This window comes from Hyla sarda, chromosome 1 (genome assembly GCF_029499605.1).
Source record: "Hyla sarda isolate aHylSar1 chromosome 1, aHylSar1.hap1, whole genome shotgun sequence".
NCBI classification, from domain to species: domain Eukaryota; kingdom Metazoa; phylum Chordata; class Amphibia; order Anura; family Hylidae; genus Hyla; species Hyla sarda.
The window spans coordinates 299,029,414-299,044,109 of record NC_079189.1 but is presented as its reverse complement, the minus strand read 5'-3'; the positions used below and the strand labels follow the sequence as shown (position 1 = coordinate 299,044,109).

Sequence of the window (14,696 nt, the reverse complement as noted above, 5' to 3'; positions counted from 1 at the left end):
AACACCTTAAGGACGTAGGGCGTACCTGTACGCCCTACACGCGGTGTTTAAAACGGTGTCACGCCGTGACCCCGCATCACACCGCGTCGGTCCCGGCTGCTAATCATAGCCGGGACCCTGGGCTAACAGCGCGCGGCATCGATTGTTGTGCCGCGCCCTGTTAACCCTTCAGACGCGGCGATCAAAGTTGACCGCCGCGGCTGAAAGCGGAAGTAAACGCTTCCCGGCAGCTCAGTCGGGCTGATCGGGACATTGCGATGTTCCGATCAGCTGGGACGCAGGCAGAGGTCTCCTTACCTGTCTCTGTGTGGTCCGATCGTCGATTGATTGCTCCAAGCCTGAGCTACAGGCTTGAGCAATCGAACCCCTATCTCACTGATCCGTGCAAAAACTGCGTAAATAGAAACAAACATGTGTGGTATCGCCGCGTGCGAAAATGTCCGAACTATAAAAAATATATCATTAAATAAATCGCACGGTCAATGGCGTGCACGCGAAAAAATTCCAAAGTCCAAAATTGTGTATTTTTGGTCACTTTTTATATCATGAAAAATGAATAAAAAGTGATCATAAAGTCCAATCAATACAAAAAATGGTACCGATAAAAACTTCAGAACACGGCGCAAAAAATGAGTCCTCATACCGGCCCATATGCGGAAAAATAAAAAAGTTATAGGGGTTAGAAGATGAGAATTTTTAACATATAAATTTTCCTGCATGTAGTTATGATTTTTTTTCCGAAGTACGACAATATCCAACCAATATAAGTAGGGTATCATTTTAACCATATGGACCTACAGAATAAAGATAAAGTGTTATTTTTACTGAAAAATTAACTGCGTAGAAACTGAAGCCCCCAAGAGTTACAAAATGAAATTTTTTCTTCAATTTTGTCGCTGTGGATTTTTGGGTGAAATGACTAGTCACTGCAAAGTAGAATTGGTGGCACAAGAAATAAGCATCATATGGAATTTTATGTGCAAAATTAAAAGAGTTATGATTTTTAGAAGGTGATGAGGAAAAAATGAAAATGCAAAAACTGAAAAACCCTGCGTCCTTAAGGGGTTAATAAATCTTACTATGTCAGGATAAGTTTGGATACTTTTTGTACTCTGTTGTACTTTAGAAATCTTTAGAAAATACATGACCTGGTGGTCATTATAAAACAATAGTTATGTTGCTTTGCCTATGATGTTACAGATACACATCCACATGATTTATTTTAAAGTTTTCTTTATTATTTCCATAATGATTTCATTTCAAGTCCGTGTTAATTTTAGACTTTGATCATCATCTTCAATTAAATTGTCACAAAGGGGTGATTCAGTGCATGAATGAAAATAAAACAAAAATAAAGAAAAAGGCAAAAATGATGGGACAATCCCTGGGATCATAAATACATAAAAATATTTAACCTTCATAGTTAAATCCTGAGTACCAACAGAGAAAAGTCTGTTTCCCCGAGGCAGAAGGTAACATCTGCATCCTGTGATCACAATATTTAACAACCAATCTATTCTGCTCAAAACACTTTAGTAAAGGAAGGCGTCAGGCGGAGATTCATGCAAAGGAGTAAAAAGGACCATCTTTAAGTTCAATCTCCAGTGCTTAAAACGACAAAATAATGCTTTTGTTGTAGCTGAACCCCCTTCTTAAAAGGTATTCAGATGCCAATGGATGAGACTTGGAATGTATTCTTCACATCTGTTTTGGTTTCAAGGCCACTTTCTGCACTAATTTATAAAGCACGCCAAAGTTCTGTGAAAAGACCAAATGTATTAGATAGAATTACCCACAGATATCAAGCATGAAAACGCTATACCAGGCCAAGTGGTGATATTTATGAGAATCCAAATATATTGGGGGATGTTTGTGAGCAAGCAGCCATAAAAAGATTTAAAAAAACAAACAAAAAAAACTATGTACACAAAAGTAGCAGCAGTAGTCAATCAAAACCTGTGCAGGTTACAAGGTAAAGTACGTGTTGTGATTGGCTGCTATGGATATCAGTTAATCTTTCTGGCTGCATCTGTTTTTATAGTTTCATTGTTGACCCCAGTGCACAGACACACTAAATTTCTATGGGTAACCAATAAACATCTCGCAGTATACATAGTTATTACCTAGATGTTCATTTAAAGTGTGGCTTAGCTGAGCCCCCTGTGGGACATTTAAATTTTACTATATCAGATAACTGTGTAACTATGACAATTCCAGGAATGCAAAGCAATAAAGCAAGCCCAGTATGGACTTTAAAGAGGTTATCCAGGAATAGAAAAAGAGAGCTACTTTCTTTTAAAAAACAGCTCCCCGACTGTCTCCAGGTTTGGAGTGGTTCTGCAGCTCACTTCCATTGCAGTGAATGGAGCGAAGTTGTAAAACCACATCCAACCTGGAGACGGGGAGCTGTTTTTGAAATAAATTTGCTGTGTTTTTCTATTCCTGGATAACCCCTTTAAAGGGGTGCTCCCGTGGAAAACTTTTTTTTTTTTTTTTAAATCAACTGGTGCCAGAAAGTTAATCCGATTTGGATTTGTAAGTTACTTCTATTAAAAAATCTTAATCCTTCCAATACATTTTATGGGCTATATACTACAGAAGAAATGCTTTTCTTTTTGGATTTCTCTGATGTCACGACCACAGTGTCTCTGCTGACTGTCCAGAGCAGCATATGTTTGCTATGGAAATTTTCTCCTGCTCTGGACAGTTCCAAAAATTGACAGCAGAGGTCAGCAGAGAGCACTGTGGTCGTGACATCAGAGAAATCCAGAAAGAAAAGCATTTCTTCTGTAGTATATAGCCCCTAAAAAGTACTGGAAGGATTAAGATTTTTTTATAGAAGTAATTTACAAATCTGTTTAACTTTCTGGCACCAGTTGATTAATAAAAAAGTTTTCCACGGGAGTACCCCTTTAAGCCAACAAAGACTGCTGAGAGATCATCCCTGAAGAGTGCACACAGCCTATAATCTTTAGTGTTATTATTAAACTTTTTATAAGAGATACGATTCATCATGAATGAACTACAGTTTAAAGGTTGATAAATGAAAGGATCAACTGCAGTATCTAATATGCACACGTAGCAACAAAAATACTCCATGTACCTGAACTGCAAGGTATGCTAGACCAAGGTAAGCTGCAATGCACACTGCCAATAGGAGGTCAAATATTGCTGGTTTTACTCTGAAAAAAATGCAAAGCAAACACATACAAATATTTAGAAAGTGTAAGAATTTAATTAGTTAATTATAGTAAATGTACACCTGCCCCAGCTTAAAGTCTATGAAGCGCACTCTGCTTCATGTCTGGTTATTCCCGGCTATAAGCAGCCCAAGGGACCCACGGCTGATGCTGGACATCCTCGATGAGGTTGAGGTCCTGCATTAACCCTATAGACACTGCAATCAAAGTTGATTGTGGTGTCTAATAGTGTCAAAATGCACTTGCCAGATGCTCAGGGTATCTGATCAGGACCACCACAGCTAAATTGTGTGCTCCAGATCAGCTGAGAGGATGACTGGAGGTCGCTCACCAAGCTCCTTTCTCCATCTGTGCAGGCAGCCTCAATAGTCAGTGGAGCGTTGGCAGAACATGCTGATGTCAAGACCGCTCGGAAATGCGCCGTCTCGTAGACAGCAATGCCTTTCCATGTGGACTCCGCAGAAAGAATAGACAGGTCTATTCTTTCTGCGGACTCCGAAATTGGAATTTCTGCAGAGGAAAATCTGCTGCAGAAATTCCAGAATCCCATTGACATCAAAGGGACTCTGCTGCTGTGGAATTCTAATGCAGAATTCTGCACAGTAATTCCATCGTGTGAACATACCCTAAGTGGAGCACCGATAATGATCAATGTTGTGCTATGGCAATCGAAAAATTGCAGGAAATAGCTGCAAGTGTAAAAATAAGGTAGAAAGAAAATAAGATTTTTTTTGTACTCACCGTAAAATCTCTCTCGTAGCCATCATTGGGGACACCGATACTATTGGGTATATGCTCTTGCCACTAGGAGGCGCTGACACTAGGAGAAAAAAAGTCGGCTCCTCCCTGGCAGGCTATACCCGCCCACTGGAAGTGAGGTAATCAGTTTTGTCCCAAAGCAGTAGGAGAAGCCAACAAAAGAAATGTGCCCGAAGGACCCTAGAAAAAAGAATCCCGGAGAAAAAAAACCAAAAACCAGAAAAGAGGATCCGGGCCAAAAATTAAGAAATGGGTGGGTGCGGTGTGCCCCCAATGAAGGCTACGCGAAAGAGATTTTACAGAGAGTATAAAAAAAATTAAAAAAACTTAGCACGGTCGCTCTTCATTGGGGGACACCGATATTATTGGGACGTACAAAAGCAGTCGCTTAGGGTGAGAATAACAACCACCAGAGAAAGAAATACAGTCTGGAAACTGAAACCCTATTCATCCGTAAGGCTCGCAAACGAGACCCTGGTCCAAGAGACAACCAAGACCCAGAAACTGAGTGTCCGGAAAGTCCCACCATCCAAGATGATGGACTAGGAAGCCAAGGAAGGGATCATCCATTGAAGAGACTCAAACCTATGGTCAACATAGGGAGACAAAAAAAAAAAAAAAAAAAGGGCTGTCTAGGAAGCCCAACGGCCATAAACATCTTGGAAAGAGGTAGAAACAAGGGAACGGAGGTTCCAGAGTCTCCTAGAAGACTTGCAAACCCAGCACCGCAAAAGTTCTCTGGGAGACATACTTTAAGAAAAAAAAAGTGCGGTACAGAATGACTGCCCCACAAATGGATCGCGGAGAAGTCTGGGCAGGAATGCTACCATGCCCGAGACCGCAACCATCACTAAGGCCCTAAGAACTAGAAGGGCCAAGCTAGATAATAAGGCCAGCCACAGCAGCCTAGGAAGTTGCCCAATACAAGGAGACTCCCCAGTACTCGCACAAGCCAGGGAATGGGCACGGAAAACCAGCCTTGAACCCCCGTTCAAAACAACATCCGGTCAGGACGGGAACAGAGAGGGAAAACAAAGGGAACCCAGTTGGGACTCTCAGGATCCGGGTACATGAATGTTACTCCAGAACACTGTTGTGTCAGAGTAGTGCAACTGACACTGTCAAAGAGAAGGATGAACACACCCCTCCCGGGAGACTGCGCCAAGGAAGGAGAGCAATGGCAGTGCCCAAACAACCGACTGTGTCCTGACTGGCTTTCACTGAGCCATACATGATTGCATAAACAACACTGTGTGATGAGTGACAGGCGGCGGAAAAGCCATGCAGACCACTGTCTGGCTTACTGGTATAGGGTCCATAGTATACACCGGGTCAGTCCTTCAGACACCTCGCACTAGTAGTGGGGTACCGGAATTCCAGCCGCGAATACGGCAGTACTGAGATGAATGACAGGTGGTAGAGGAAACCATGCAGACCATCGTGATCGTGACCCCTCAAAGTACAGTACATGTCCAATAGATGTCCGTGCAGGACCACTTCCGTGGAACCCTTACACTAGAGGTGGGGATCTGGAACTCCAGCTGCAGCAGACGTGAGAGGAGAAGAAAACCAGGCAGACGACAGTCTGGCTTACTGGTATAGGTCATTCCTCCGTCAACACCCTAGTTATGGGGTACAGGTGGAAACCACTGCAGATAGGTTTCCAAATGCCATCCCGAGAATGAAAGGCGACGTGGCGGACTTTGGAATCATCCGTGGGCGAGGCAAACATGACCTGGTAACAGTCAGCAGGGGAAACCGCATAATGTGTATCGCCAGGATTATTTAAGAGAATATGCATCTTCGGTAATGACCTGCCAGGGTCACATAAGTCCTGTCTGAAGGGCTGAGATGGAGTGACTGCAGGGATGCAGGCCAAAAAGTTGCCACCAGAGAGAGCTCATTGGTAAGCATACAACCAAGAGCTGAGAGTCAGTAAATGGTACAAGGGGGGGGGAAATGTTTGTAACACCTGATTTGATTTAATTGAAAAAAAAAAAAAAAAAAAAAATATATATATATATATATATATACACATACATACATATACACACATATATATACATACACATATATATACATACACATATATATATACATACACATATATATACATACACATATATATACATACACATACATACATACATATACATACATACATATACATACATACATATACATACATACATATACATACATACATATACATACATATATATACATACATATATATACATACATATATATACATACATATATATACATACATATATATACATACATATATATATATACATATATATATATACATATATACACATATATATATACACATATATATATACACATATATATATATACACATATATATATACACATATATATATATATATATACACATATACATATATATATATATATATATATTATATATATATATATATATATATATATATATATATACATACACACACTTTTTTTATTTTTATGATGAACTCAATAGTTGCCAGGCCAAGGGAAAGAGGAGGATGCGTGCTGGCCGACTCCTCCCCTATGTCGTACCCACGTGCCCCACCACCGGAGAGTGCGTGACAGGGCTGAGACCAGGGCTGTCAGCTTGCAGCGCAAGTGGCGATAATGGAGAAGAATAAAAAGGAATGTCCCCAGCTGCTGAAGAGGGAGAGGAGGGCGGAGCTAAGCCCCAACTCCTCCGGCTCGGATATAATGGCAGCCGGTTTACATAGTAAGGTAAGGAGGAAAAGAAAAACTCTGCGCTATTTCACACGCTGCAGGAGAGGCGACTTGGGGCGGAGCCATGCTCCGTTTCCCTGCCCGACCATCATGGCCGCTAGCAAAGTGTAAATGCTGGGCGATGGAGAGCCGCACAGGTTTAAGTGCAACCACCACCGCTGCTGATGCGATGGATGAATGCACAGCCTGGGAAGGGAAGGGAGATTAGGGAAGCAATACTCACCTACCGGGAAGACGTCCTCTCATACTCACCTGATTGAGTCTTCGGCCAGCTTAAAGCCACACAGCATCATGCCAGGCTGTCATAGTGGGATGAGCAGTGGCAAGAGGGGACCCGGGCCAGAGGTACTACCCTGGCTGTTGGCGAGAAGGGGTTAACGGTCCATACTATATGTACCGTGCACCTTCATCGCAGAAGGCCAAACAGGTAGCGCCATGCTCCTGAAAACGGAAAATAAAATGAAAAAAAAAAAAAAAACTCTAACTATAAAACAAGAAAAATACCAGGTCTGGATAACTCCAGACGTGTGTCTTGCCTCCTACTGACACTAGCTAAAACGGATTACTTCACTTCCAGTGGGCGGGTATATCCTGCCAGGGAGGAGCCGACTTTTTCCTACTGTCAGCGGCTCCTAGTGGCAAGAGCATATACTCGATAGTATCGGTGTCCCCCAATGAAGTAAAAAATTGTTAATAAACTGAATCATCCTTTTTTCCTTATTTTTCAAACAAATTAATGCGAAGAAAAATAAACAAAACGTTTCAAATTAGTAAAATATAATTAAAAAAATATATATAAAATATGGAAAAAAAAGATACATCTCCGTCCAGAATTGCAGATTTTTGGTCCCATCAAAATTAAAATGATACATATAGAAACTACAGATCACAGTGCAAAAAATTAGCCCTCAAGCGGCCCCATAAATGAAAAAAAAAAAAAAAAGGTTATAGGGCATAAAGTTACCGTATTTATCGGCGTATAACACGCATTTTTTAGGCTAAAATGTTTAGTCTAAAGTCTGCGTGTTATACGCCGATAAGCCGCTGCAGTTCAATGATTTAAAGCGGGCGCTTTAAATCATTGAACTGCAGCGGCTTTTGCAGGTGCAGAGACCGCCACCACTGCCGGCTTCTTTGCCCCTGCCTGTCCTGGGGTCTAGAGCCCTGCTGCTGCCGCTTCTCTCTACCTGGCTATCGGCGCCACTGCCCCTTCTCTCCCCCTGTCTATCGGTGCCGACAGACAGGGGGAGAGAAGGGGCAGGGGCACCCGTTGCCGGCGAAGCTGCCCCGTTGCCTCCCCCATCCCCGGTTGTATAATTACCTGTTGCCGGGGTCGGGTCCGCGCTGCTTCAGGCCTCCGGTGTGCATCCCCTGCGTCGTTGCTATGCGCTGCAAGACGCAATGACGAGTGGCAATGGGTGCCTCTGCCCCTTCTCTCCCCCTGTCTGTCGGCGCCAGCAATGGGGCAGCGACACCGATAGACGGGGGAGAGAAGGGGCAGCGACACCGATAGACGGGGGAGAGAAGGGGCAGCGACACCGATAGATAGGGGGAGAGAAGGGGCGGTAGCAGGGCTCTAGACCCCAGGAAAAGCAGGGGGAGAGAAGCGGGCAACGACGGCCTCTCTCCCCCTGCCTTTCCTGGGGGGCTTCTGCGGGGTAAGAAACAGTGTATCGTGGTAGACACACGCACACCCATGCACCCTCATTTTACCAAGGATAATTGGGTAAAAAACTTTTTTTACCCAAATATTCTTGGTAAAATGAGGGTGCGTGTTATAGGCCGGTGCGTGGTATACCCCGATAAATACGGTATACATATTTTAATTTTTTTTTTCAAACCCATATTAACTAGGTATTACAGTGATCGAATGACCTACAGAAAAAGATAACCTGTCATTATTACAGAAAACCCAGAAATTTGGGAAATGGCGCTCTTTTTTTCAATTTTGCCTCTCATACAATATATTATTATTATTTTTTTTATTTGGCAATAAATTTTGAACTTTGATTATCACAAAGTGCAATAGGCGGAGCAAAAGTCCTCATATGGGTCTGTAGATGAAAACTGTAGATGAAGTGTTATGGCAATTAGAAGGAGAAAAAAATGCAAAAATTTTAAAAAAATGTTGCGTCCTTAAGGGGTGCTATGCTGTATAAGCATATATTTTTAGATAACAAAATTAATGAAAGCTGAAGCATAATATTGAAGTCTAGACTTAGTTTATACTCACCGGTATGCATTCATAGTTTGTTTCAGCTGATCATAAAACACAAATTCTGGATCTCTGTTAGAAAAAAAAAAAAAGGAATAAAATACATAGCAGTGGGACTCCAAACAAAGTGTCATGGAGTTTTCTAGCAATACAAAATTACTTACTATGGTTGAAAAACTATACCTCTGAGACCTCTAAAGGGGGTTAGCCAACTGTTAAAAATGGTGGCCTATGCTCAGGATAGGAAATCAGTATAAGATTGTCTATTAGCCAACCCTTTGTATTGCCAATCAGTTATCTGAAGGGGCCATAGCTTTTTCTTTTTATTATTGTTTACATCAGTTTGTACTTAGAATTGCACAACTTTATAGCAGTGGTGCACGGCAATGCAGCATTATCCTATTCAAGTGAACAATGCTGCAGTGATTTGCACTGTCACTTCAAGTAGTTTGGAAACATGACACAGGAGCACTTCAGCTCCATAAAACATTAATGGGTGGGAGTGCTGGAAGCTAGACATCAGCCAATCTAACCGTTATGGCCTAAGCTGAGACTAGGCTTTTTATTTTTAAAGGCTGGATAATGCTTATATAGTAGTGTTTATAGGCTTATACTTAAAAGTAAATTATAAAAAAAATAAAAAAAAACATTTTTACCATTTCTCCCCATCTGCATGCCTTATTTACCTTTTATCAGCCTTGACATGATAAAGTTTGACATCTTTCAGGTATCGGCTCATGTAATATTCCAGAGTGTTGAGTACACTGCTGTCTTTATCTACAAGCTGTGCCGCACGAGGCTGGTTGCTAAGCCATTGCATCACAGCTTCTAACTGCTCCTTTTGGACCTGCTGCACAGAAAACACAGCATTCTAGATAAAGGACATCAAAGCAATGGTATAGTTAGTGGTCATGATGTCCTACGCCATTTCCATTCAATGCTGTAGTTCCCTCTCCACTAACTTAGCCTTCCTGCCCCCTGCTTACCATCTGCTGTGTGAAGATCTGTAGGTCAGATGGAGCTCCCTGAAATCAGATAAACCAAAATGTGACTACAGACTGCTGGACAAATAGAGAAGTTCAAAGCAGAAACAGTGCAGATGAAAGCAGATAATGCTAGAAGTTTACCTTCTCTGTGAGATTATAGATGACCCGAGTAAGCGCTTCAGCGAGTATACGAGTGTTACGGGCTAGAACCTCTTTGTCCACTTTCCAACTAGGGTACAAAGACAATTACACAGTTATCAGGGTATAAAAAAAAATAAAAATAAAACACAAACAAAAAAACAAAAGTACAACAAAACTGATACACTGCTGTGAATGTTCAGAAGCAACAAAATGTTTCCACCTGGCGCAGAATGCAAAACGTGCGTCAACTTATTTGTGGTGGGGTTAGGGATCCCTCTGCTGTGCGGTACACATTTCTGCACCAGGAAAATAACAGTTCTAAGTGTCATATATTGTATTGGATAAAAAGGTGATCTATATACCTTCTTTTATATGACTGTATATACTGACATACATGGGAGTAATGATAATATTATATGCCTGGTGTAGGATTGTATTATAACAGTGATTAAAGAGTCACTGTCATTTGAATAAACTTTAGACATTTAGTCCAGACATGGCAAAAGTTCAAGCACACCAGGTTTGACTCCTGAGACCCACTGCAAGCACTAGTTATAACTCTGGTCTGACTCTCACTTCATAGACTTATGCAGCGAGCCAGGTTTGAGTTAAAGCCAGGAAGTGAGGCACAATGCCACACACTTCACTTGTGAGGCCTTTCTTGTGGCAGTTCCACCTCTAGGGTACATTGGGGAGGTGGCGTTGGGAATTTGTCCTAGTCTAATTCAAAGAAAGAGGGAAGGGACCTTAGTTTGTCCTAGTCCTCTAAACAGATTTTTTTTCACTACAGTTGGATGAAAGTTGAAAACCTAATTCATGGGACTGTAATGCGAGTTATTGCAGATTTTTGGTATTGCTCAGAATATCTTCTGTGTGATACATTATGGTAAAGCTAATCTACCTTGGCTTATTAACTGGAAAAACAATGTTGTTGTTGGAAATTTAGCAACACACAAATCTAGAATATTATGCACAAATTTTTGTGCATTTTGCATCACAACACTAGAAAACATTAATGGGAATCTGTCATCAGTGTCACCCGCACTAACATGTCGGTACAGGCTGGTAGTGCAGGTAACATTGATGAAAATCGTACTTACCATGGGCCATTTCATGGCACCCTGTTCACGCGTTATCCACTTTATTCGGTTGATAAAAATCAGCAGTCTTGGCGTATGGCAGAGCTCCAGTAGAACATCAATGTTTCAGATGCTGCTTTATCCCACCCTCCGCCCAACTCAGAGCACGTTTAAGGAAGCAACAGCGATGACATCAGAGTGCTCCTGGAGTGCCGCCCCTGCATCAAGCCTGATTATCATTAAACGAATAAGGAGGATAAGAGGGCCGCCTACTAACAGGTCAGTGAGAGTGACACTGATGACAGATTCCCTTTAAACAGAAACATCTCTCAAAAAGATTCAGATCTGGCTTGGGGAGATTATTCAACTTCGCTCACCTTAGATCCAAGACACTGTTGCGGTGACCACTACGGTGCCCATCTAGGTGAGACACAGTAAAGGATGGAATCCTACGGATAGCAAAACGTTCATGCTCCCAAGCTAAAGTGTCTTCAGCCAAGTTTATTTTCTTATGAACCATTGAAAACTTGACTTCAGGGAACTGGGTAGCAATAACCTGGATAAAGGAGGACATAGTAGAAAAGGTATTATTTTCATCTATCCTGTTAATAATACTAGTTGATATCTGAACATACAGTACAGACCAAAAGTTTGGACACACCTTCTCATTCAGAGTTTTCTTTATTTTCATGACTATGAAAATTGTAGATTCACACTGAAGGCATCAAAACTATGAATTAACACATGTGGAATTATAGACATAAAAAAGTGTGAAACTGAAAATATTTCATATTCTAGGTGGAAAGTGTCCCCAAGTGCAGTCACAAAAACCCATCAAGAGCTACGAAGAAACTGGCTCACATGCGGACCAACCCAAGAAAGGAAGACCAAGAATCACCTCTGCTGCGGAGGATAAGTTCATCCGAGTCATCAACCTCAGAAATCGCAGGTTAACAACAGCTCAAATTAGAGACCAGGTAAATGCCACACAGAGTTCTAGCAGCAGACACATCTCTAGAACAACTGTTAAGAGGAGACTGTGTGAATCAGGCCTTCATGGTAGAATATCTGCTAGGAAACCACTGCTAAGGACAGGCAACAAGCAGAAGAGACTTGTTTGGGCTAAAGAACACAAGGAATGGACATTAGACCCGTGGAAATCTGTGCTTTGGTCTGATGAGTCCAAATGTGAGATCTTTGGCTCCAACCACCGTGTCTTTGTGCGACACAGAAAAGGTGAACGGATGGACTCTACATGCCTGGTTCCCACTGTGAAGCATGGAGGAGGAGGTGTGATGGTGTGGGGGAGGTGGTGTGGGGGTGCTTTGCTGGTGACACTGTTGGGGATTTATTCAAAATTGAAGGCATACTGAAGCAGCATGGCTACCACAGCATCTTGCAGCGGCATGCTATTCCATCCGGTTTGCGTTTAGTTGGACCATCATTTATTTTTCAACAGGACAATGACCCCAAACACACCTCCAGGCTGTGTAAGGGCTATTTGACCAAGAAGGAGAGTGATGCGGTGCTGCGCCAGATGACCTGGCCTCCACAGTCACCAGACCTGAACCCAATGAAGGCAAAAGGGCCAACAAGTGCTAAGCATCTCTGGGAACTCCTTCAAGACTGTTTGAAGACCATTTCAGGTGACTACCTCTTGAAGCTCATCAAGAGAATGCCAAGAGTGTGCAAAGCAGTAATCAAAGCAAAAGGTGGCTACTTTGAAGAACCTAGAATATGACATATTTTCAGTTATTTCACACTTTTTTGTTATGTATATAATTCCACATGTGTTAATTCATAGTTTTGATGCCTTCAGTGTGAATCTACAATTTTCATAGTCATGAAAATAAACAAAACTCTGAATGAGAAGGTGTGTCCAAACTTTTGGTCTGTACTGTATAACACATCAACCAGAAGTAGTGATATCTGTCATTTTAATTACCATTTCCAGCTCTTTGAGGAAAGCATGCTGTAAAGTTCCTTCTTTTGGAGGCTTAGAGACATGCAGATGAAAACTATTACCACTTCCTACAGTATCCAGACACAACACAAAAGCCACATTATCTTGAAGGAGGCTTGAATCTAAAAAGATCAGAGACTAGATTAAAATTTCTCAGGTCACATAACACTTATTATATGTTCCAACCACAATAAGGGCAAAAACGTTTTCTTGGTTTCAAAACAAAAATGGAAAAAATGCATACACTATACCTTTACTACAGTCTTAGTGGACCAAGCACATTTATGCATCACGTCTGTCCCCCCGGTTTGATTTCTTTTAATGTTGTGTCTGCTCTACATGTTATAATACCTGTGTGGTCCAGATGATCCTCTAACCATCTCTTTGTTCCCTGGTAATTAAATTTTCCTCCTCCTGATGCGAAAAACAGCAGATTGTAACTGTGCATGGAAGAGATATGCATTTAAAAAGAGGGGACACTTTCAAGAAAATTATATTATCAGCAAATACCAACAACATTAAATTAGGCAAGGAAGCACCAAACACTCTAAATAATGTAAGAAAAACTACATTCATAACAGTTATTCTGGAAAATGACAATTTGGTATACAAATACTTCAAGGTGGTATACAAATAGCACAATTTCTTTTTATATTTGGCTTGGGGTACAATAAATAAAAAAGAACCCATACTCCCCTGCCATTTTAACAGCTAGCACTGTTTATAGGTCGTTCCCGGTCAATCACAGCAGTGACCTGTCTAGGCCTGTGATTAGCTGAGCAGAGATTTCCTGCGGGGACACAGGAACCAGCTGAGAGCAGTGGGGACCAGAAGCCATTGGAAGACCAGCTGTGGGCCATTTTTCACTACAGCACACAGAGCCAAATATTTTACAAATTTTTGCTGCCAGAATACCTCCTCTAACACGGTATCCTACGTCTACCAGAGCTTACAAGTTCACTCAGCAGCTATGCTTTTCATTTTTACATTGGGGTATTTATCTGCAGTATTGGTCTATTAAAGTCACTGTGAGAAAGGTCACTAGAATGATGAAGAAACCCAGCTTCTGCAAGCTTCCCACAAGTAGTTTTAAAGACTATTATTCAAGCATATATGTACAATTTTATGCCTAACAGATCAGCAACCTGCATAAATAGTTAACATATTGGGAAACATACATACATGACCACGCTGTAAGGCTGGTAAAACAAGGTAAAAGTTTCTGGGTGTGTGCCTCTCTTACCTGGCATGTGTTCGTTTGTAGGTGTACAGCCGAGAGAAGAGACGTGCCAGCTCCAATAGGATTGCAACACCACTACCATTAGAATCTGCACCATAAGACAACCACTAGAAGAAAAAAAAGCATCATATTGTATTTTGGGAACTGCTATTATGATATGATATCAAGTCTCAGTTATATAATTTTAATAGATTAGATTTTATGCTTCACTTACTGGAGCAACTCCAAAAGCATCATAGTGAGCAACAATGGCAATGGTTGGAAGGTCCTCTGAACCAAGGCCAGCCAAACGTCCCTGGGAAAAAAAAAAGAAACCCCATAAGACAATATACTAGGAAAACTGAAGTTACACAGAAAAA

At 41.5% G+C, this 14,696-nt stretch overlaps 1 protein-coding gene across 3 annotated transcripts in view; it reads right to left on the bottom strand.

Moving 5' to 3' along the window:
• Positions 1-1,204: 1,204 nt before the first annotated feature.
• The window catches only part of NCLN (nicalin), a 28,023-nt gene continuing 14,531 nt past the window's right edge, over positions 1,205-14,696 (bottom strand). The window contains exons 5-15 of one of the 3 annotated variants that reach the window (XM_056518066.1): positions 14,552-14,632; positions 14,341-14,444; positions 13,449-13,537; positions 13,080-13,219; positions 11,512-11,690; positions 10,056-10,143; positions 9,915-9,953; positions 9,615-9,775; positions 8,947-9,000; positions 3,104-3,182; positions 1,205-1,758 (exon numbers count right to left, since the gene is read on the bottom strand). In XM_056518066.1, the coding sequence (XP_056374041.1) occupies positions 1,699-1,758; positions 3,104-3,182; positions 8,947-9,000; positions 9,615-9,775; positions 9,915-9,953; positions 10,056-10,143; positions 11,512-11,690; positions 13,080-13,219; positions 13,449-13,537; positions 14,341-14,444; positions 14,552-14,632 (1,074 nt within the window). In that variant the 3' untranslated portion in view covers positions 1,205-1,698. Of the gene's footprint in view, positions 1,759-3,103; positions 3,183-8,946; positions 9,001-9,614; positions 9,800-9,914; positions 9,954-10,055; positions 10,144-11,511; positions 11,691-13,079; positions 13,220-13,448; positions 13,538-14,340; positions 14,445-14,551; positions 14,633-14,696 lie in introns of all 3 variants that reach the window. The other 2 variants (XM_056518064.1, XM_056518065.1) reach the window with 2 other exon arrangements.